Consider the following 23,213-nt stretch of genomic DNA (forward strand, 5'->3'; position numbering starts at 1 on the left):
AAATACAGAGCCTGCCAAAACTTGCAGGAATGATAAAGTCAAAATAAAACAACTCTTTGTTGTCTCGGGGAGTGCTGGGAAAAAATGGGGCTGAATAGACTCAAGGCCAAGTGTTTATAACACAAAAGCTGATTTTTCCCCAACTCAGGAATTCACCAGACTCTTCAAAATAACGTTTTGTCTACTGAAGAATATGCCACATAAGCTGCAGTGACTGAAATATTCTTATGCATTCACAGCAATAAGTTGCTCTTTTATGAACTTGTAAAATGCAGGAAGTTTTTCAACATTTTTTTGAGAACATCTTTTTCGAAGGTGACTTACATTGGAGCAACCAAATTCAGGGTTTAACTTGCGTAACACGGAATAAAATAAATAAATCCATGTCCACCGCCCGGAAAATCTTGCTCAAGCTGTTCCGCAGTTAGGAATGCTTCCATTTAATCTTTACCACTGCAATGCTACACACAAATAATACCGCAATCCTTTACATGGCCAAACATACGCAAAACGACTACAACCAATTAACAAGTAAGCATTAGAGGCTGGATTCTACTCCAAAACACAGAAGCAGGAAGGTTTCAGTTGGTATTTGAACAGCGTAAGTGACAGTTAATGACTTGCAAAACAGGTCTCCATAAGTGACCACATAATTGGGGAAACAAACGCTGCTAGAACGGTCCGCAAAATGTACATCAACTGCCAAGCGTCCAGATGACCTCACTCTCGTCAGACTAAGGTTTTAAATCCCACAGCATGTGACATCATGGTACTGATGATGTCAGTATTTATTTTCAAAGAATTATCTTCAAATTGTAGTTCAACCAAAGAGGATAAATATTGCCATGATGGTAAAAGCGGACTGCCAGCACATCATGAGATGTGGCAGGATTTTTCAGTTTGTGGCATTTACCCTGTTAACTAAAAAAACGTCAGGTGGATTCTCAATACAATTTATTTTTATTTCGATTATTTTGTGCTTTATATTTTTTAAACAAGAACTAACGGACGGATAAAGAAAATTTAACAAGGTCGTCCCCAAACATTGCATTAAAAACACTCAAAACGTGCGAGCCCAATTTAAAACCTAGTAATCAGCGCTATAGAGGGGCCATTGACAATGTCTCTTACACCCGTGAAGCGCACAACACGAGAGCACACAGTGTTCCAGACGTGCAGTGGAAAAGCTTTAAGCCAATGCACGTGATAAGCAGGTTAAAGCTGCTGGCAGGCGAGTTTTTCACAGGTCACCTACCCTGCGAAACCAGAACAGGCGCTCGCCAAGCCGACTAAATCCACCACACACATCACGCTGCAGGTGTCCATCCCGAAAGCTATCCGCCACACAGCCCAGAATAACACAAAAAGGTCACGGGCTTGCTGGTAAAAAAAAAAATGACCACTGGCGAGATTGGCTTGCGTACCACCACTACCATCACAAAACTAATTAGATTTACGCAATTTTAATGCCGTCACGGTCAACACGCCCAAAGTTGCCGCTGTTGTTGCGCACTGTCCCCACACGTACACAGCGATGTTATCGAACGCTACTGTGTGGCTCTCTCTCTCTGCGCAGGAGGAAAGTGATACCGGGTAAACAGCCAGGCTTCAGCGCGCACCCGTTTATTAAACTGGTCAGCCAAGTGAGTCCCCATCTGTGGTCGGTCAACAACAACAAAAAATACGCCATAAGGCCGAGGGGGTGGAACGCACATTGCTCACCCGGCAATAGTTATTGCATATTCGCATGCAGGAACCTTTTTATCGAGACACCCATGCTGGTACCCCCCTTTTCATCAAATACCAGCTATGTTATTATGGTTCTCCTGCTTCGACGGCCCACATCGCCCATGGTGGCAACATTCTTGCTTGCCCCCACGTCCAACCTCTCATTTAATTATCCTTAGATACCCCACTGGTACTTAGTGGTTGGCAAGATGAAGAGAAACGCATAAACTAAAAAACTACTTTGAGAAGAGCACGCGCTAAAATGCATGCCTGCTGTTACTAAATTGTAACAGATGGCCAAGGACGCAGCAGTGCATGTGGTAAACAAGGAATAACGCATAACAGGTGGGCTTTGATATTAAGCAACTGCACAGCAGACACATGAAGTGCACTGTTTTCGATGGCAACAGTGAGAGGGTGCAGCATATTTCTTAATTTCACGCATGGCTTTCCCAGATTACGCTCTTGAAACAATTTGTGCCAAGCGCAGATCAAATATGCACCTGCACTGTCGCACATGCTGTGGACGGGGCGCGCCTTTTACATAAGGGGGGAGGAGGGGGGGTAGGAAAGCGTTCGAGGTGAGGTCACTCTTCCACCACACCACTCCAGCCCCTTTGGCCTGGTGGAATGTTGCTGCGCGTTCGGGCACAAGAAAAGTTACGGGCACAAGAACAGTTACGGCGCATACCTTATGCCAGCATCGTGCCATTTGAGTTAACAATAGAGCACCATGGTTTTTCAATTGCTCCCACAAAAGATGGGGAGCCGAACGAAGAAGAAAAAAACACAAAGGAAACTAACTTGCAGCGGCCTTGCTGTGTGCGAATGCCAAAGTGTTTTCCATTTAATTGGCCGAGCTACTGTAAAATTCCATTCCGCATACCAACATTTGTTATCGTGGCCAAAAGAGTAAAGCTCAGGCATTCTTGTGTGTAGTTGGCAATATGCAATGTCTCACCCGATTGTCAGGAGGGCCACCACCAATGCCACGTCTCAGCATCGTGTCCCGGCCTCCGTGTCCACCTGGGTTCAAAGGGGAGAGAGCGTCAGCCACCTCGCTCTTGCGTGGATACTTGTTTAAAAAAAAAAATTTGCAAACACTTTTTTGTTGTTCATTTTCATGAAGCTGGGCCCATTTAAACACAACCCACACGCACATCCTGTGCGTGGGCCAGCACATGCCTTTACAGATTTCTGGCCCGCTCTTTGCCAGCAACAGAAGCAAGGCAGCAATTATCCAAATGCCCACATTAAAGCCTTAAAACAGCTTTATTCGCTCAATTTTGTCTTGCACACAATCTTTTTGTATGCTTATAAGAACCGCAGACTGGTCGTGTTGCAAGAAAACATTGTTACCATTGCGTAATTTTTAGATGGCTTTTTAAACAAATTTTCAGCAAAGGTTACATTTCGCAGATACAAACTGAACAGCATGTAAAGATGAAAAAAAGAGGCTGAATTTCAAATACTCAGCATTGCAACAAATCGTCCTTCGAATGCACAACAAGACTTGAAATTAAAATCACTTTGTCTTCCACAAGAGGAATTTCTCTTCGGTCTGCTGCTTGCCTTGAGACCCTCGCGTGAAAATCCGCACATCTCAAACACAAACAGTAAAAATGCATTCTCGTGCGCCCCCTACCTTCCGAACACAGGCATACCTTGACCACCAAACTGCAAGACTCAAAATTCAAGTTCACGTGTGGCAAAATAAAATGGCTTGGCATTTCTTAAGGTCGCACGTAATCTCAGTTGTGCTATACATTAAACCGAATGATGGAATAGCACTCTGCACAATCCATAACACAGTATCTGTTTTGCACACCCCTGACACATACCATGAAATATGAAGGCCGGCTCACTGCAGTGGCGAGCAGACGATTAATATACTGGGCAGATTGTGTGAAATGCACTTAACCACCAAAGCTGCACAATATGGGTGCATACTAAATTTCAATAATACAATAGAAGATACATGTAAACACACCCCTGGGATCAAGGCAAGGTGCGCTTATTTTATTAGTGCGATTGTATCAGAAGTTGCCCTTTGACTACCCCCCACCAGTATAATGTAGAGATGTGTTTGTTATATCAGAACTGTGCTTAGGTTAGATGTGCCCATATCCATCTTATTCTTTACTATATTGCCAATTGATCACGTTTTACTTTGCGTATCTTGTAATCAGTGTCCTGTGTGCCATTCCCTATGAACCACACAGCCTCAACGCTTGCGAAAGGCTCATTCCGTAAAGCATTCCTGTCGAATGTATAATTCCACTGGCAAGGCGGTGCTTGGCAGTGACTTACACAACCTAAGACTGAACTCCCACACCACCACCTGCAGAGTTCTTGTAAATATAGAAAATGACAAACGTATTCAGGGATCCAGATGAAAACATTCTTGTGATTTGTGCTAGATACTCCAGCATATAGCATTGTCAAAAAATAAAAAATATTCTCTTACATCCCCGCCCCCCCCCTTAGAGTAATTATTATTACTATAGCTTATAAGCTGTGAGCTTCGGCTTGCCAGACCGCTTGTGCAAACATGAGCTAGGTTGTGTGCGCTTGAAGATAGGGTCAACACATGGGTACAGTACAGCCACAGCATGTGTACGAGAGTACACTACTAGCTGGAGGCCCTCTGGCTACCTAAACCGGCACAAGCTATTGCAAGCTGCAGCCTAACTTCTTCCTAAGTGTTTCTGCTGGCCGACGCAGGCATGAATGGTGCAACGCATGGCACAAGTTATGCATTAGCTCGCTGTTCAATTGTAATTTCAAATAAATACAATTCGAATGTTGTGTTAAATTTTAAAAGCAAAGTCTAACTTGTAATATAATTCACGGAGCATTATTAATTGTAATCTCGCACCTCAGGATTGGTACGGCTAGCTACGTACGGTGCAAAATATGTTAAACATGCGTGCATACATAGGAGTGGAATGAATCAGTGCCTGGAGATGTGATTAATTATATCTATCACGATTCAATTTTTTGTTAACAGGGGTAAAATGATTGTGCCAAGTGGCTGCAGAGGTAACGCGAACACATTACATGCAACTGCATACGAAATGTATAACATCGATTCTTACACGCGCGTCTCGATGCAAGGAAGCATCGCGAGTTTTAAAAATATCTATATTCAACGTTGAATTGATGCATCGTACCACCTATAATGTATCACATCAAATGCATAGTTCTTAATGAACATACCCCCATTGAAAAAAAAAATACATAATCCATGCATGCCAACTTGTTATCCATCTTTCACAGTAGCCCGGACATAAATATGGTGTAAAAATGTGTGATGCAGAACGATGGCACGCATATGAAGTCGGCTTCTATAGCCCGCTTCCTCCTCTCAAACACTGTTGTTATTCACCACGCCCAGTACTAGATGTTACGATACAGTCAAGCCAAGCAAGCTCAAAGATACTCCAGTTTCCAAAAACAAAGAAATGTCCATACAAGGTGTATATCCATTGGCTACTTGGTCACAAAACAAAACTGTACAAATGCACCACTGAAGGGGCAGCTATTACCACGTATCTTTATTTTGTGCGCTGAAAATTCAGCCCGGTTATTTTCGAGCAGACTGCCATTAAGACCGACACCACACACTGAGTGTATATATATCACTCCCAAACTCACGAGTAATATATAAACATAATGAAACTTCACCGCGGGCTATAGAAAACCCACAAATGTGTTGTGATAGGATTCGTTTAACTCTCTTCGGATGAATGGCCAATGTCAGAAGTTTTACATTCTCAGACGGCAGCCTCATCTCCCCACAATGCAGCATAGTGTTCAGCCCCAACCAAATATTACAAGGCAGACGCTCATGGTGAAACCGCATGCAGGGGCACCCACTACAGCCAAGCCATGTAAGGCCATCCCCGCTGTCTCCTGTCAATTTTGACGTGACCATTGCCGTTTTTTAAATATCTTCCAACAAAGAACAATAAACTGGTACCATGAGTGTCTGATTGTGAACATGTAAAGATGAATCTCTCCTCCTAAAACCACCCCACCCCCAGTGGCCACGCAGCCCCCTGGCCCTGGAAAAAACTTGAAACCCCACATATAAATGACACAATACAATTACTATACGAAGTGTATCTATATGGAATATAAATGCAATCTCTTCTCGACCTGCTGTACGGTGACAGTGCGCATATATATGTTATACAGGCAGACAGTCACAGGCCAGGGTGAAAAGGACAGCCTTGAGCCTGGAGTGCAACAGGGGCATTATCAACATCAAGGAAGGCCGGAGGAAGGAAGTTCCAGACCAGTGGGGCAGCAAAGCAGAATTGGCGATCTCCCACCGAGCGAATGTTGACTGGGAGGCTTTGCATTTTTTTGCTGTAACAAACCGCGCGTGGAGGAGGGAAGAGTTAGATGAGGGTGAAAAGGAAGGCAGGGTTCCAGTCGAGAGGATCTTGAAGATGGTGATCGTGAAATTGATCTCAGATTGGATGCCAGTGGAATGATTGGAGCATTGGGGTGATGTCTTGTTTACGGGGAGATACGGGTGTGGGTCGGGAGTTTGGCGGTGGTATTTTGGATCATCTGGAGTTTGGTGATGAGGGATTTGGTAGAGATTTGCAATCGTCGAGTCAGAATATGATTAAAGTATCGATGAGGGTGTCAGCAGCAGCTAGGGTAACGACTTTACGGATGTGAGAGATATTTGCTCAAGTGGACGTTTGAGGTTTTTCACATTTGAGATGTGGGAAGATAACGAAAAATATTAGATTTCACAACACACCTAGAAGTTATTCAGACCACAAACTCAAAAAGACTGAAATGTGTAGTCATTTTGTCATTTAGAAAATGTGTACATCTCAACAGGCAAAACAAGGCTCCGCTATTTTACATGCAATCCACACATCTTTGTGCGTTGCCAAGTCTATTTGTTTTCCAGTCTGCATTATGTTTTCAGGAGCAATGGGTTCTCTCATAAATTACAGATTTCATTTACTGGCGAACAAAAGCTCCAAACAAATCCCAACTCCATAATGACATGCACAGTTGGCTACGTACGGTGCGAAAGAAGCTCTCCCCGCATACACACAATGTTCGAGGTGAGGAGGTGCACACTCAAAATGGGAGGTCCGTGACCGACATTAGACCAAAGCTGGTTTCAAAGGCTTGACAATCCACATTTTCCCCATAAGCTCCCCTTTCTTCATCCAACTAATTCACCTTCTCTCAATTCAGCCATACCTTCAAGACGTTAAGCTGTTGCCTTACCAAGCACTGTTGTGTTATCAAGAATAGATTTTTAGTATTGTGCCTTCGTGGTATTGTTTGCCTCATGTGTACTATTTCATTTTATACACTCTTTATAATTTTGGTTCATTTTCGAGCCTACATATTAACATTTCTATACGATTTGCATAAATAATTAATTGTGGAATCTTACATAAACGATTTGACGAATGCATATTTGGTTTAAAAATATTTGAATCGACAAGTAAGGTTATCGTTAACATTACTCTGTGGATTTGAAAAAAATATATACAATTGTCCACACTAAAATGTGCTTAAACTTAGCATAATAGCAGAAATTCTTAATGCAGCAAAATGAAGTGTAAAAACGCTATGAAAAGGAATCCATAAACCAACTGTTATGTCGAATGTATTCATGTTAATAGCGACTAAAACGATTTTAAGGAAATGCCGTAGGAACCCTTCGTTTAATTATTCATATTTTAATTTGCTGAATAAGGAATTGGCCAAGAACCCAAAAGAAAATAAACCTGGTGCCATACGTAATTACAGACATGATAGGATTGGTAGCTGAAATTGCAATTACATTGTGGATACATTTCATGATGCACATCAAAAACCACAATTGTAATAGATTCCTGGCTCTGTGCAAAACACCTGAAAAACAGTCTTGAGACTCATTGACGTTTCGCTGATGAATCGAAGGACGAATCGTTATAGTCACGTGTCACCCCCAAATCTGGTGGTCGACAGCGATTGATCCCCGTCTTTTCCTGTCCCTTGTAACACGCCGCACTATTCCTGCCCTTGTAAACAAAACCACTTCAATGTTGATTACTCACTTTTCTGTCTTCCTTTGATCTCGACCTTCAGTCTGACAGATAATGCAACTTAAATTTCGATGTAAAGCTTTCGTGACTGCAGGGATTCATCTTCTTGGTTCTTTCGGTAAAGTCACGTAGTTTGGTGGTGTTTCATTCTTCACCTGAGGACGGCTGCTTGCGTTGTGGCCGAAACGTCGTGAGAATTATTGTATTATGTTTTATTTTTATTATTTTATTACTTCCCTTCTACGTGACTTTACCGAAAGAACCAAGAAGATAATGAAACTTATTCGCCAAGCTCTCGTCTCACGTCCCAAAAGTTCCCTTCGTTATCATCATAACCTTTGCAAGTTCACAACTTTGCTTTGCTCTTTGTAACACGTCTTCAATTGTCATTCTTCCAACCTAACACATTTTCAGCATTCCTGTACATGCTTGGTTGGGCGACCACTGTTCCAAGCACAATGCAGGCCAAACCGTGCTTTAGCTTCCGAGATCTGTCTAGATCGGGTGCATTCTGGGCGATTTGGTTACAGGTGATTAATAATACCATTACTAAAACAAAAAAACATCGCTCGCTCCATGCGAACTTCGCAAACCGCACGCACGCATTCAATATTCCTCGCTGTTGTGCTGCACGTCAGGCTGGGACTTGCCTTGGCCCACTCGACAGCATTCCACGATTGACGGCATGCCGTAGCACATCCCACATGCACGCAAGCATGCACGCACGCACGCACGCCCATCATCGAATAGGTGGGTGGGTGAGTGGGCGGGCGCGTACGAGATAACACACCGGGGATTGCCAACGGGCACAAACGTACACCACCTGTGGCGACCGCCGGACACTCACCTGGGTCTCTGTCGACGGTGGGTGGGTCATCGTGCCGCAAGTAGAATTTAACCTCGTCCCGGCGGGCCCCCCACTGCTGCAGGATATCATAAATCATATCCTGCGCTGGCAGGGAACGCTCTGTGATTTTACACACAAGCACACAAAAACAAATGCGCGTGTGCAACATCCATTATTTACGCATGGAATTAGATTGCATCACACGCGTATGCATTATACGGTGCATAGTAAAAATCGTTATTTAGATAATAAAGGTGTTTATTAGGTTATTGGAGAGAAATTATGTAATCTTCCGGCCTAAGGTATATTTGGTTTATTGCTGTCCGATGTGGTTTTGGGACGTACTGTGTGTTGTCCGACGTTTCGATCTACATACTGGGAGCATCTTCAGGAACTGAAGAAGCCAAACAACACATGGTCCAACCGGAGAAAAAAACATCGGAGGGCTACACAGCACGACCGCAAAAACCTACGCACAGTTCTTCCTATTATTTTTTTATACGAAATTTTCTTTAAAGTAACTATTGCCTTGTTTCGTATTTTCAGAAATTTAGAAAATCTTCTTCCATACAAATGTATTGCTGATATAATATTTGTACATGATATCCAATATGAGGTATTTCAACAGCATTATCTGTGATAGTGAATAGAAGATGCAGATGTTTGTAAAACATTTCAAAGGAATACTTTATATAAAAAAAAATGTAATTGCTGCTCACGCAAAATGAATGAAACTATTGCAATAACTCATTTTGTATCTATACATGTCTAAGAATGTTACTGGGTTCACATTGATGAGAAGAAATAACTGCTTATTCGTATGAAAATGTATTCCTTTAAGTTACATAACTTTCCATTTCCCAAAATAAAATAGCGTCATGTGCTGTAATGCGAGTTTAAAGTAGTGTCCGGATTAGAAAGGCCTATAATTGAATAGAATTTGACACTTGCAGCTTGTTTCAATTGGGAACGTATTCACTCCATCCTATATGCATTCATTTGAGAGAAACAATTAAGGCTGTACACATTTTTATCCTCTTTGCGAATAGGATAAGCTTTCTGGAAAACTCGTGTATGTATAGGTGTTTCCTCTTAGAGCTACTGTCGGTTACCAGACCGAAAACTGAATACTTCCAATGACAAACCCGTCTTGGACAGCAGTACATGATTTCCTGAACCTTTTTTTTTAAATACACATCACGTTTAATTTCCGCACCATCTCCTCGCCACAGCTGCGCTAGGTGGCAGTGCAGTTCTCCGGGCTCCTTGCAGAAGTCCACGACATCCCTGCAGCAGGTCTCCGGCGTGACCGGCACCTCGACACCCTGCTGGTCTCCCTCGCTCAGCAGCACCGTCAGGATCACCTGAACACCGGCGGCAAACAAGCGATGTTACTGAAATGTGGAATATCGCACGGATTGCGCAAGGCTGTACAAAATATATATATGAGCTCAAAACAATGCCGCTTAATACTAAAACATTAAAAAGTGGTTGAATAGCAGCCGACTGTCGCATTCATCATTCGAGCATGAGTTGAGTCACAACAGATGCTGTGACAGGCACGCGACCATAGTTAGGACATTGCAGGTTATGTAGAGTGAAGAGATTCGATATGTACAACTGCCACAGTTGCTTAAATAAAAGAACCGATAGGTCATTTTGGGCCACACTAATTTAAGAAAACATGATCCATCAATCGATCTTGTATGGAACAGAAAACGTACAACAATGCATTTAAAAAGTCACAATATTTTCAAAGGCATGACCACCACTATATCTCATACCACACCCACAGAGAAGTTTCAAGTTGCACTGTTACCACAGTGCCTGGAAATTTTGCTTAAGGGGTAAAAAAAAACTTGTTTTTCAAAAAACACGCTTTGAGCTTGTGCACGGGAAGGGCTTGTGGAAACTGCATGTGTGTCAAAGCACACGTTAGACATTGTATGTACAGTGTGCGACTAAAAGTAACTGTTAAACCAAGAGTCCAAGAGACAAAAAAGAATGTACATTCCTCACATTGTCAAATTGATCTTAGGATTAAAATACTTCAGTGAATAACCAGTTCAAGTCAAACAATGTCCTACATTATGCAACGAGTGAACGATTTCATTGGTTTCTTAAGTCTAACAAAGACTCACTATTTAGAGCCACAGGTTAACACTTCAAGCCCGGTGTCTGCCTGCATATTTTGATTTACACCGCTGGTGGTAAGTATTCATACCCCAGCATTTTTGTAGTGAGTGTGTGCCTGGCGCCCGCTATCAGATAATATGGTGTCACATTCCAGAGGGTCTGTTGAAGCCACGGCATTACTAAAGGACAATCAAGAACAGCTAGTAGCGTGCGACAGCTGTCAAAACTTCACGTCACGTCAAAGGGATTTCACACTGGCGCATGGCATGCCACGGCCGTCAGCGGCAATTATGCCAATCAGAGAGATAACAGGGCAGAAGAGAAGAAAAAAATTCCACGAGCCGCATTTTAATGACCACAGGATTAGACCCCAAGCGTGAAGGATAAAGACCAACAGTTCAGCACCCCAGCACCATGGCCTTGTCTCTGAAATAACAGATAAACAAGGGCAAAATACTGCCCGTCAACAAGAGCTTTCGGAAATGTCATTAGAGACAACTCCGTTAATAATTTGAGATCAGAATTGTACAATATTTATCCAGATTAGTATTTTTTGTGCAACCTATTAATGCTATGTAAAACAGCTAAATGTATTCCTGATGTATTAGTTTTAAAGTGATGGTTGCTTTTGAAAGTTTTATGAGGTGCACTGGTGTTAGCGACAGTAAATGTGGCAACTGCCTGTTCCGGAGTTTTTCCCTCCTTCAATTATGTTGCCAAACAGGACATTTTACTTTACGCTCTACTCAGGCAAAAGCAAATGGATGCCAATAAAATGAGTAAACATTGTCCTGTGTATGCGTAATAATTTCCAACTTTTATATTTTTCATGCTCTTCAACCAAATTTGTTTAAAAGCATGATACCAACAAGACAATCGACATAATATATAATGTAATTGTAGACTTTTGTGCAAACCTTTACTGCTATGTAGGTGGGATGAATCACAGGCAAGTCACCAGTACTGACATTACCTCAAGAGTGAATGTCCCACAGTGACATACCTAACATTGTTATAATATTCCATATCAAATTATTGGATCTTTCGGTAAAGTCACGTAGAAGGGAAATAATAAAATAATAAATAATACATTTAATTCCATATCAACTTCACAAGGTTCCATAGTCAGGCCTTGTACCTGGCTTACTCTTTTACAATTTAATGTTACCAAATGCCCTTATTCACCGTTCATAATATAAAAAAACACATGAAGGAATGTGGTTTATCATATAAGCATAGTTAACGAGAAGTGGTCAAACGGCTCAGAGGTTAGGGCACGGAGCTGGCACTGCTGAGATTCTGGGTTCGAATTCAGGCGGCCGTCTGTGATTTAACTGGGATAGACGTCTCGACCCAGTTACGAATGACTGCACAAAAAGCCCTTCACGTTCAATGCAGTTTCGTTCTACAATTAATTTAGCTAAATAACAGCTTTAATAATTCAACGAGAGGTTTGCCTGTCGTGGAGCGAACATTTCTCTCATATGGCAGAGCGGGTGGAAAAATGCTGCCCTCTGCTGTGTGGAACAGGTCTCTGGAAGGGGGATCTCAAAGGTAGTACTAGCTCTATGAAGCGCCACAGTGGTCAGATGTTTACTACCTCGCCTGGTAAACAGGATGTCGTGGGTTCGATCCCGACCAGACACTTATATATTTGGAGTTTGCATGTTCTCCCTGTGGACACGTGGATTTTTATCCGGGTCCTCTGGTTTTTCCCTCCACATTTAGAATCAACATCACGTATTTAGGAGTATTTGGCCGCTATAAATTTCCACGTGATAAGCCATCTCGTTGAGCTATTATTTGTGGCCAGGTCGCTTCTGAAAAAGAGCTATATATTTCAGTGGGCCTTACCTGGTAAAATAATAAATAGTTTAGTTTATCGTTTATATCCACTTCCATGGGACATTTTATACCACGAAAGTGTTGCACTACTATGCGAGAGATTCGAATGGATACTTCATCTCATACCATGACGCCAATAGAGCAGATGGGATACAATTGTGGATAAATAAAATTTCTTAAGAAATATGGTCACTGTATATCCTCAGCAAGCTATAGGACAAACTATGTACTTATCTGCACTTTGTGCATCAAATGGTAGAGGCCTGTTCTTAAGAAAATAGAACAATCTCTTCCACACACCACATTGTACTGTATATGCGTGCCTACGGAATTAGCTTTGAAAGGCCTGATAACAATATAATGACACTTTATCAAGATGCATTTTTATAAAGTACAGGAATGTGTTTACGCTATCATCCCTCTTACCCAAATCTCTGGGCTGTGCCTACCACAAACGCTGCCAATCCATCACGAAAAAAAAACCTGAAAAAGTACTCCACGTGTCAAACTTGAATGCTTTACGGGCTCCAAAGCTTGGTTTTAAACAGTAAGCCATCTCGTGGTTCAAATCTTGAGAGGTTCTGTGATTTAAACGCCCAATCATTTTGTTTGTGTGCCCCACAAGACCAGAAGGACACTATTATCTTGTTGCAAACAAGCACTCCCACATGCCAAACAAGACAACAAACACAAACCCACATTCATAACACATGACTGATGACAACACCTTACATTTTACACATTTGAGTGCATAAACATAAACGACAAGGTGGAATGATGCCAAGATACGGCAACAAGTCGCGCACACGTTTGAATGCTTGAATGAATAAACGTAGCACAAGTGAAGAGTCACAGGCACGGCTCAAAGATAAAGTCAGCAAAGCAGAAAATTTCCTTATCACCTATCTCCCAGAGTTACAAAGGTTCATGTTCCACGATTGTACACATTCTTCTCCACTACAATAAGCACACACACACACTATCGTCTGCACAGATCACAATAATAAATATGCCCACAACAACAATCGCTTAAAAACAAGTGTGATTCTGAATTTGGCTATAGTACCTCGTGCAAGGGTATTTTACTTTTAAAATGCCACGTATATGTCGTACTTATACTAAAGCAATCAATACTTGAGTTTAAGCATAACATATTGATAATTATAGATTTGACGTTTTCGTGACTGCAAGGGTCCATACTCATTGTTTTTTTCAGTAAAGTCACGTCAGTAAAAAAATAAAAATTCACGACGTTTCGCAACGTCGTGATCAAATTTATTTTCTTTTTCGAAACGTCGTGATTTAATTTATTTTCTTTTTTTATCTACGTGACTTTACCGAAAAAACCAAAGAGTATATTGATAAGTATCAGATGTATAAACAAACATCTAAATGAGGGTATATCCCATTATTTTTTCATTTATAATGCAGTTACAAATATCAAAAGTAGCATTTATACATGTACGGTATATCTTAATAAACCTGGGACACTGACCTTATTTATTTGTGAATTCGGGCCCATTACAATGTTTAAACAATCCTGTGGTTGTTACGATGCACGATACCCACGTTCTGTGAGCAACTGTACCGAGTAAAGTACTGGACATATTTATAAAGGTCGGTCACTCCCGAGCGCATGTTACATCGACAAAAATAGCACTGCTAAAGACTCATGTGTGACATCTGACTCACTGTCTATAACTGTGTGAGTTCCCTAAAGTGTCTCAATGCAGGGGAAATCATTACGTCGAAAAATGAGCACAAAGACGTGAAGCACCAATTTGCATTGTAGAATGCCAATCAGATGGGTGGAGCAGTGACATAATAGTCCGTGCACTGCTCCATGATGCCAACAAACCGAGTTTGATTCCCAGCCATGGCTACCATCAGTGGCGAGTCATCTATGAACCATCCTGCCTTGCCTTCCCTCCCACCAACCTTTGCTGACTAGCATGGTGAAGTATGGTCAAATGACCGCAATGGCCGACAGTTGTCAGAAAGCTTTCATCCAGCGGTGAATTGACAAAGGGCTGCGGATTATATTATAATTATGCCAGTAAAATCCTTTGTAAAGCCACAGCAATGATCTAATGTTGCCGCCTCGGTCATATTGTGTTACCCTCGAGGTAAATATTTACACAACACCCAATGCTGCCTTGTACATGTCAGTTAAGAACTGGATGCGTTTAACATATTTAGTATCACTTCAACCGAGGTCAATAACATATGATATTCAAATTATGCGAGTGACATCATGTGCTGTAGAGTGGGGAGCGGTAGTGTAGCGGTTAGCGCGCAACGAACCTGGCAACCCAGGTTCGATTCCCACTCACGGTGAACACCGGTGACGATTATCTGAACCGGTCCTGGGCCTCCCCTAGGTTAACTCAGCCTCAAATGAATACCTGGTGCGATGTGTAAACATCGCCACTGGGGAGACAAAGGCGTCCGGGCGTGGTGTTAGCCACCCACGCCCTCGTGTGCCGTGCCGGCCGGCCTTTACAGGTGCTCGCTAACAACACTTGCCCCTACAGTCTGCTAAGGCTATACGGGGGATCTTTGTCTTTTTTCTGTAGAATGGCCTCTAAAGTCCAGGGGGTGAGCACAATGGTGAGATGATCTCAGGGATCACAATATTGGACAGGATTAGAAATGAAGAGACAATGGAGAAGGCAATAGTGGTACCTCACTCAGACAAGGGGGGAAATAAGCACACTCACATGTGGTTTTTACTTGTCTGAAAAAAAGGGGGAAATCCCATTAGGGAAAAAAGCGATTCATTAACATGGGCAGCACCAGGGCAGAGGGGGAACCCTTCAAGGAGATGGTTCAAAGTGGTGAACCAGAATGTGAAGGATTTATTGTGAATATGGAGTTTTTAAAATTCTTCTTTCGTATGGCTGGTGTAGGATGCAGAGAAACAACTACAATTTCACATTCAGGTGGTCAGGCCACATAACCGCGACAGGAGCCAGATGAGTGTGTCATCGCTGTGATGTCCCCTTCGTATTTTTGTGGATCGGGCATTGCGTCGTTATACGCTGTGTACGGTCTGTTCTGGATGACAACAGTCGCACACTGATGGAGAGTTTTAAATCTGCCATGGTTTGTGAAGTGGATGCGTGTCAGGGTGAACCATGCATGAGGTTCGTGCCAGATCAGAACGAGGGAGCTTCTGGCTTTAATGATGGCCCAAGGAGAAAAAATTAGCGATGAAGACCGGGAGAAAATGGCAGGAGTCATTTCGTGAATAAATGTCCTAACTGTAACTTCATAACCAGAACATTAGATGGGTTCAGGACGCAAATAACTACACGTGTTTCTGTAGTCACTTCAATGTGAAACTGTTTACAAACGCAAATATGTGCTCATTCACATTCTAAAAGAGCGCTTTGGCCATTAGTCAGTCATTCGATATACTGTATTGCAGTGTATTTATAAATTGCATACCCCAGATGGGATGCACCAAAGTTAAGCTAAAAGTTATCACGACTCCCGAGTCACCAATACATCTCTCCTTAGTTCGTCATAATTACTATTTTGCTCTACAAAATGGAAACATCGCATTAAAAACAGGTTTAAGCAACAAAACCACAGAGCCGAATTAATTTGCGGCCGATTGCATAAGTTAATAGAAACACCTCAAGTGACAGTATGACCAAGCTTAGATTTACAATTAAAACTATGAGGGTACAGTATTTACATCAGTGTTGTATGCAACGTGGTCCAAGCTTGCTTTATAAACGAGACGACACGGCTGTTCTCACCTAGATAACGTGAAGCTGTATATATATGAAATATACTCACAGGCATCATGTTGAGCGCAGCGTATGAATCTTCTCCCTGATCTTCGATTCAAGCTTAATTAGAAAGACAATCTTGTTTAACCTGCAAACACGTAAAACGAGAAAACGATTTAATAACGCTGATCTTTATTTAAACCGGGGAAGCCTAAGTTTAAAATACTATTTGAGTGTCCTGCTATATAGAGATGTTTGGCCAATTCCACGTGTGAGTGTTTGGGCTTGTGGAAAAAAACCGGAGAAACCCCACCACGTGTACAAGGTTATAACACTCAAAGCGCCGCACAGATCGATGTAATAATCCATCACTGTAATACCACAACACCTGGAATTCTAGGTCTCCCATCAAAGGTACGGGCCGAGCTCAAACCTACTTAGCTTCCGAGACGTGACGAAGCCGTACACATTCCAGACGATGTTTTGTTTTACTGAGACGTAATATTAAAGATCACATACAAATGAAAATAAGCGGCCTACGCGCTGCCCACCATGCTGGTGCTACCGTCCTACCGACGAGGGAGCGAGGCCCCCGGCAGGAGCTTCTATCCGAGAGCCGGTCAAACATTCGGGCCTCGAAACTAACAAATCGTTAAATGAATTTAAACGTATACGTGTATAAAAACGAAAAAATCGCACTGCCACAATATCGTTGTACGCCTACACAACGAAACACCGATGTTGCGTGTGCAGTCTTACCTCGATTAAAAGGCGAAGAATGTTGGTACGCGTATTAACAGCAGGTCCGTCGCTCTAAGACACAGCTGCATGATCCAAACACAACGCCCTCTGCTTAACATCCACGTCCCCGCCCGCTTAAAACTAAGACGCGACAACCGAAATACTAATTTGTATTTTTAAACAAAGTGCTTTACTAAACATATATTTTTTAAAAAAGATGCGTAATGGCACCGGGAGGGGACCCTTTGGCCGCAACGAAAGTGTGGAATGAAGGCGGACGAGGCACCCCTCCCCCCGCCCACTGGGTTGAGGTGTGGGCGAGGTGAGTCGACAGCCGTGGGTGGGTGGGGGGAGGGTGCAGATGGCGAACGCCGTTGCCAGATGTCGGAGGTTAAAACCTCGGGGTTGGTGGTAACCTGGGACCTCCCCCTAGGTCGACTCAGCCGCAAGTTCAAGTTCATTAGCCCTGTGAGGCATTCGGCTCTTGAATCGGGTGCAACCGCAACAAACAAAAAACTAAAACATGAATAAGAAAACATCTTAAAGTTAATATGTGACTAAGTGCAAACAGAAAATGCAAGAAAAGACAGCGAAATATTGCAGAAAAAACACCGTACACCAACGCTGTGTGCGAAAATCCCAGTGTACCTGGTGCGGTGTGGAGTAAACATCGCCATTTGGGGAGACAAAGACGGCTGGGAGTGGTTCTGGCCACCCACCCCCTCGGCCTTTCTTAGTTGCTCGCTAACAGCACTTGCCCCAACATTAAGTGAAGGCTATACGGTGGATCTTTGTCTTTGTACGAGGACTCCTCCACTTACGAACGAGTTCGGCTCCATAGGTCTGTTCGTAAGTCGATTTGTTCGTAAGTCCAACTTTACTGCTGTTGATTCCAACCATGTGGTACGGCATACAAACTAAAGGTTTTGATTTAAAGCTTTCGTTACTGCAGGGATTCATATTCTTGGTTCTTTCGGTAAAGTCACATAGAAGGGAAATAATACAATAATAATAACTTTATTATTTTCCTTCTATGTGACTTTACCGAAAGAAACAAGAATATATAAACTAAAGGTTGTATAATCTCCTGTAGCTGTAGATGCCACTGGTTCTTCATGTTCTGCAGATGTAGATGCCACCACCGCCATCTATTGCGGGGCGATTGAACCTATGACTCTCGTTCCGAACAGGCAACTGAACATACGGGCAGGTTTGTTCGTATCTCTGAAAGTTCGTAAGTCGAGTGTTCGTAAGTAGAGGATTCCTTGTATGTTGAACTTAATTCGCTTTTCATCACAATCAATGATGAATCAACTGCTAGATGAAAGCGTCACCCAAGCCGCCGCCAACTATAACGATCCGTCTGCAAGCGAAGTGATGTCATGGCTCCATCTCCTTTGGCGGATGGACTCTCTGACACGTACCAATTCCTTGGCTGTGAACTCTGCCGTTACTATTCCTTGACAAATCGTCCATCCTCCCTTGTGGCCGTGTCGCGTCTCGTCCCAAGTCAAATTCCCCTTCTTAATAGATCGGGTGATGGCATTAACCCGCGTATGTTCTCCAATCCACGTGTCCCGCTTTTTCTCTCTCAAATATAATGTAAAGCATTCGTCTGTCCATTATTCTTTTCGCACTTTTTTCAGTTGTATTCATATAGGTACCGTACAAGTTTAGTTAACGGCCATGGTATTTCTGGACCAAACGTCACAGCAAGGTAGTGTTCACTGATTACCTACGCTTCTTTTCCTCTAAAGAATAAAACTCATGGAAACGATCACACTTTTTTTTTAAACCAGGTAAGGCCCACTGAGTTGTGTAGCTCTTTTTCAGAAGCCACCTTTGAGCTATCACAAATGATAGCTCAAAGAAGTGGCTTGTGTGTCAATGTATTGCAGCCAAATACTCTAAACGCGTAATGTGCATTCTAAACGTGGAGGAAAAACCCGGAATACCCGAAGAAAAATACACGCGACCATGGGGAGAGAGAGAGAGAGGCATGCAAACTCCAAATATACAGCAGGTGTCAGGGTCGAAACCACGACCTCCTGCATACCAGGGTGAGGGAGATAACATCTCGCCACTTGCGGCACCCTGTACCAATATTTACTGGCTTGAGCACGACGTGGTGGTGCCGTGTAATGCCCCCACCTGGTCCTTTCCATTGGAATGCCTAAGGAAGCCGGATGCTTGACGAATCTGAAATGAGGCAACAACAACAAAACACTGATGCGGTTGATTTTTCGTCGCCAAAATCTATTTTCATAAAAAATATATAATGATTTGGTCATACTGCGTTGGCAGTGGGGCATACATAAAAAAAAACAACTCCGGTGGGCAGACCACTGCATCCGGATGCCTGAGAACCGCCTTCCCCACCACATCCTTTTCTCCCAATTCTCCAATGGTCAGCAGACGAGGGGAGGTGCAAAGGAAGTGCGGTTCAAGGTTAACCTTCAGGTCCTCCCGGAATCGTGGAAAATCACCCTTCAAACTGGGAGGAGCAGCAGGCTGCCCACCGCCTAGGGGTGGCGGCACTGCATCCACCAGGACGTGGCCCACTTCGAGACCGAACAGCATCTTTAAAGGAAACCAACCAGGCACTTGCGAATTCCACTTCCATCTGCGGCCGCGTGCCCTCGATGCCCAAAGATCTGCGGATCCAGAATTGGACTCCTCAGCCACCTCAAGGGCCACCACTAAACCTGATGGACGTCAACCTCGAACTCGGATGGACTGACTACGACGCATAAGCGCAAATAACAATACCAACAAAAACTCAACACATCCTTCAACAACAGTCTTATCAGTAAACACAGAGTACTTCATAGCTATGGCACGTTTTAGGAAATGGGCCATTTTTATCGCATATTTTACCACAAAATGTATGCGAATACAATCACTGATTCGCATTCGGTGGCAGAGGTAAATATAAATCTGCTGAAAGAAGTCTTCCCCACGGCATGTCGGTCATAGCGAATGATTGACCATACTTCACCACCCTGGTGAATGAATGAGCCCAGGACCGGTCCAGATGATGTCAGCCATGGCAGGGAACCGAACTCAGGTGGCGAGATTCGTAACGCAGTAACTTTTAACCACTCCACAATCACTAGCGCTGGTAGAAGTCTACAAGATGCACACGCCCATGATTAAGATTTGGATACCTGACAGGGCCAGATTAAGGTTCTTGTAGGCTCTAGGGACTTCTGTTACATAGGCCTTCAGTGATAACTTTGTATGGTCCTGCTGCCCATTGTTACGACCCTTGCAATACTGTCTTTTCAGAATATTGTGCAAAACACACTATTTGAAGATGTCATTTCTAATTTTGCATTGAAAAAATCTCGAAAAGTGAATCTTCGGTGTTAATCTCTTCCACCTTATGAAAAATCATTCACATGACTCTGCCTCTTTGTATATACACTGTGCCTACCCTTGCTTTTTAAACATATTTATTCAAGAAGATATATCGGTTACATGTTTTCATCATATAAACAAAAACACATGGTCAATGTTATTGATTCTTCCGGTAAAGTCACATCTGATGATGAATGCTTGTGTTGCAATCGAAACGTCGTGAGAATTTTATTGTTTTATATATTTTTTTATTTTATTGTTTCCCTTCTACGTGACTTTACCGAAAGAACCAAGAATATACCCTGCAGTCACGAAAGCTTTAAATCAAAACATGGTCAATGGTAAAATGTTATTTTTAGTAGGCCCTATAGTTTTCGTAGGCCCAAGGCACAGTTACTGTGGAAATTGGATAATACGGCCTTGGTACCCGAGTGTTAAAACATTTATGTGCGTCTCAAACATGATTCAGCATTGATTGCATCCTTTTGTTTGAGATGTGGCCCATGGATGCAGATATCACAGAGCTACCGCCCGAGGTCGATCCCTTCAAGTGACCTCTGGTCAACACAACAGGGGAGGCAAAAACCTTCATATCCGCCCTGCCCCAGAGTAATGTCTGTCGCATGACAATGAAACCGATGTGTTCATGGTCAAGATCTGTGCTTAGTTTGTTATCCTTCCGCTCGCACCTCGGATATGGCACAGTTGGCTACGAAGGGTGCGAAAGAAGTTCAACAATGCATGCATGCAAGAGTTGGATTTAGCCAAAGTCGAAATGTAACGCGATGTTTTGTATGTATGCAGTCATTGATAACTACACTCGCAACATGACTCACAGGGCTTTACCTGATAAATGAAACTGAACACTTGGGATCCTAAGTTTATTCACAGGCCTGCCTGGATTCAATACCAACACCACGACCCGTCATTCGCCACTAAGTGACGGTGATGTCACCAAGGCGCCTGTGCCAGGCTAGGTGCACGTTGAGGCCACGTGAAGTGTCGAAGGCTCGCTGGTGGTAAGTCTCGGGACAGACCCAGCAGGTGCCATGGGTTGCTCTGACTGAGATGACAGGTAGATGCACCCAGCTGTACCCCCCTACTGTGGCAGTTTGCTGCACTTTATCCGCCAGGCGCTCCGCTCGTTGTTGTGAGCGTCACTCCTCTGTCCTCCGTTGTTGCTGGAGGGCGACTGCCTCTACAACTGCTCAGTAGCTCAATCAACACTCTGGTGACCCCTGATTGACCCGGCCGTGATTATTATGGATTACGTGACCTAAGTGGGAAGCCGTTGACAATTCAAGTCTAAATTTTGATTTAAAGCGTTCGTGACTGCAGGGATTCATATTATTGGTTCTTTCGGTAAAGTCACGTAGTAGGGAAACAATAAAAATATAAAATATTATCACGTTTCGATTGCAATACAAGCAATCATCATCAGATGTGAAAACCACAGCAATAAAATTTGAAAAAAGTGGCGTTTTTTTTCTTCAAATTTTCTTTGTGGTTTTCACACCTGATGATTGCTTGTGTTGCAATCGGAACGTCGTGAGAATGTTTTTATATTTTTATTATTTTATTTCCCTTCTACGTGACTTTACCGAAAGAACAAATAATATAATTCAAGTCTAGTTTTACATAAGGTTATGTAAAAAGTTGGGTGGGGGGGGAAATGCAATAGCGTTGGAATCTTTGGAGGTAAAAACCCTTTGAAATGCTACCAAGAAGTTAAACACGGCTCCACTATATTTATGAGAGCACATAAAAGTGTTCCTTCCTGGGTAACACACCCCTCCCTAATGGTCTGAAGAGGAGGCAGTGACACCTTTAACTAAGCGCAGAGCCACCAGCCAATAGAAAGCGCGGATTTTCATTTCCCCCACGCGGAACTCTTCGGGGCTCAGCCAATCACACGGACGGCCGATAAACATTCCACGCCTGCCCCCATCCACACTGAGAAATTAAATTGGAGGGGGGTGCGAAGACTGTCGTTGCCACGGCAACGGTTTACAGCTGTTGGGATGACGTCACTGCGTTGAATGGCAATAGCCTGGAATGCACTATTATGAATGAGCCCAGAGCCAGCGGAATGGGTTGTCACTTTAAAAAAATGTTCACATGCGTGGCTCTCATCTGCGACTAAAATGGCATGCTAATTTATGAACCTTGCACCCCAAAACCACGAACTGAAACTCATCTGAAAAGCCTTATGCACGTGAAATTATGCGTATGCATCGGGTCGCTGTGGTTTACCAACTGGCCAGAAATAGATTTGGTACCGTAATTTATTCTGCAGTTTTGATCGACCTAGCCTGGTTGAAGAATGTCCGGGTTTGGTCTACCAAGATTTGAACCCTACACATAGTTAGCTATAGTGAAGGTCCATTACACATTCAACTACATTAGCAATCATGAATGCAGTTATGTAGATTTGTGATATGATCGCACTTCACCAGATTTGTGAAAATGTAGCGCTTACCAATAATAACAACTGGTGCATGTGCCGCCCTTTTATCAATCAACGGCTGGACGATGTTTTTCCAACGCAATGTAGGTGTTTTGTGACCATACTTCACGACACTGCTCAGTGAGGATTTGTAAATACGCGCATAGATGTGCCAATGGACTATACACGTTTTGTTGCAGATACATCATGTAACAAAGCGATGACAGTACCACCCAAAAGGAGGGAACACACCAGAGTATGATCACAACGGAGATAGAGCTCCGAGTTCTCTTTTA

At 43.0% G+C, this 23,213-nt stretch overlaps 1 protein-coding gene across 2 annotated transcripts in view; it reads right to left on the bottom strand.

The window, feature by feature from the left end:
- Window positions 1-17,394, bottom strand: part of LOC144943137 (apoptosis-stimulating of p53 protein 1-like) — a 50,851-nt gene extending 33,457 nt beyond the window's left edge. The window contains exons 1-5 of one of the 2 annotated variants that reach the window (XM_078870340.1): window positions 17,130-17,394; window positions 16,438-16,490; window positions 9,866-10,013; window positions 8,650-8,769; window positions 2,690-2,754 (exon numbers count right to left, since the gene is read on the bottom strand). In XM_078870340.1, coding sequence (XP_078726466.1) covers window positions 2,690-2,754; window positions 8,650-8,769; window positions 9,866-10,013; window positions 16,438-16,446 — 342 coding nt within the window. In that variant the 5' untranslated portion in view covers window positions 16,447-16,490; window positions 17,130-17,394. Of the gene's footprint in view, window positions 1-2,689; window positions 2,755-8,649; window positions 8,770-9,865; window positions 10,014-16,437; window positions 16,519-17,129 lie in introns of both variants that reach the window. The other variant, XM_078870339.1, reaches the window with a different exon arrangement.
- Window positions 17,395-23,213: the final 5,819 nt, after the last annotated feature.

The sequence above is a fragment of the Lampetra fluviatilis genome, chromosome 30, assembly GCF_964198595.1.
Source record: "Lampetra fluviatilis chromosome 30, kcLamFluv1.1, whole genome shotgun sequence".
NCBI lineage: Eukaryota > Metazoa > Chordata > Hyperoartia > Petromyzontiformes > Petromyzontidae > Lampetra > Lampetra fluviatilis.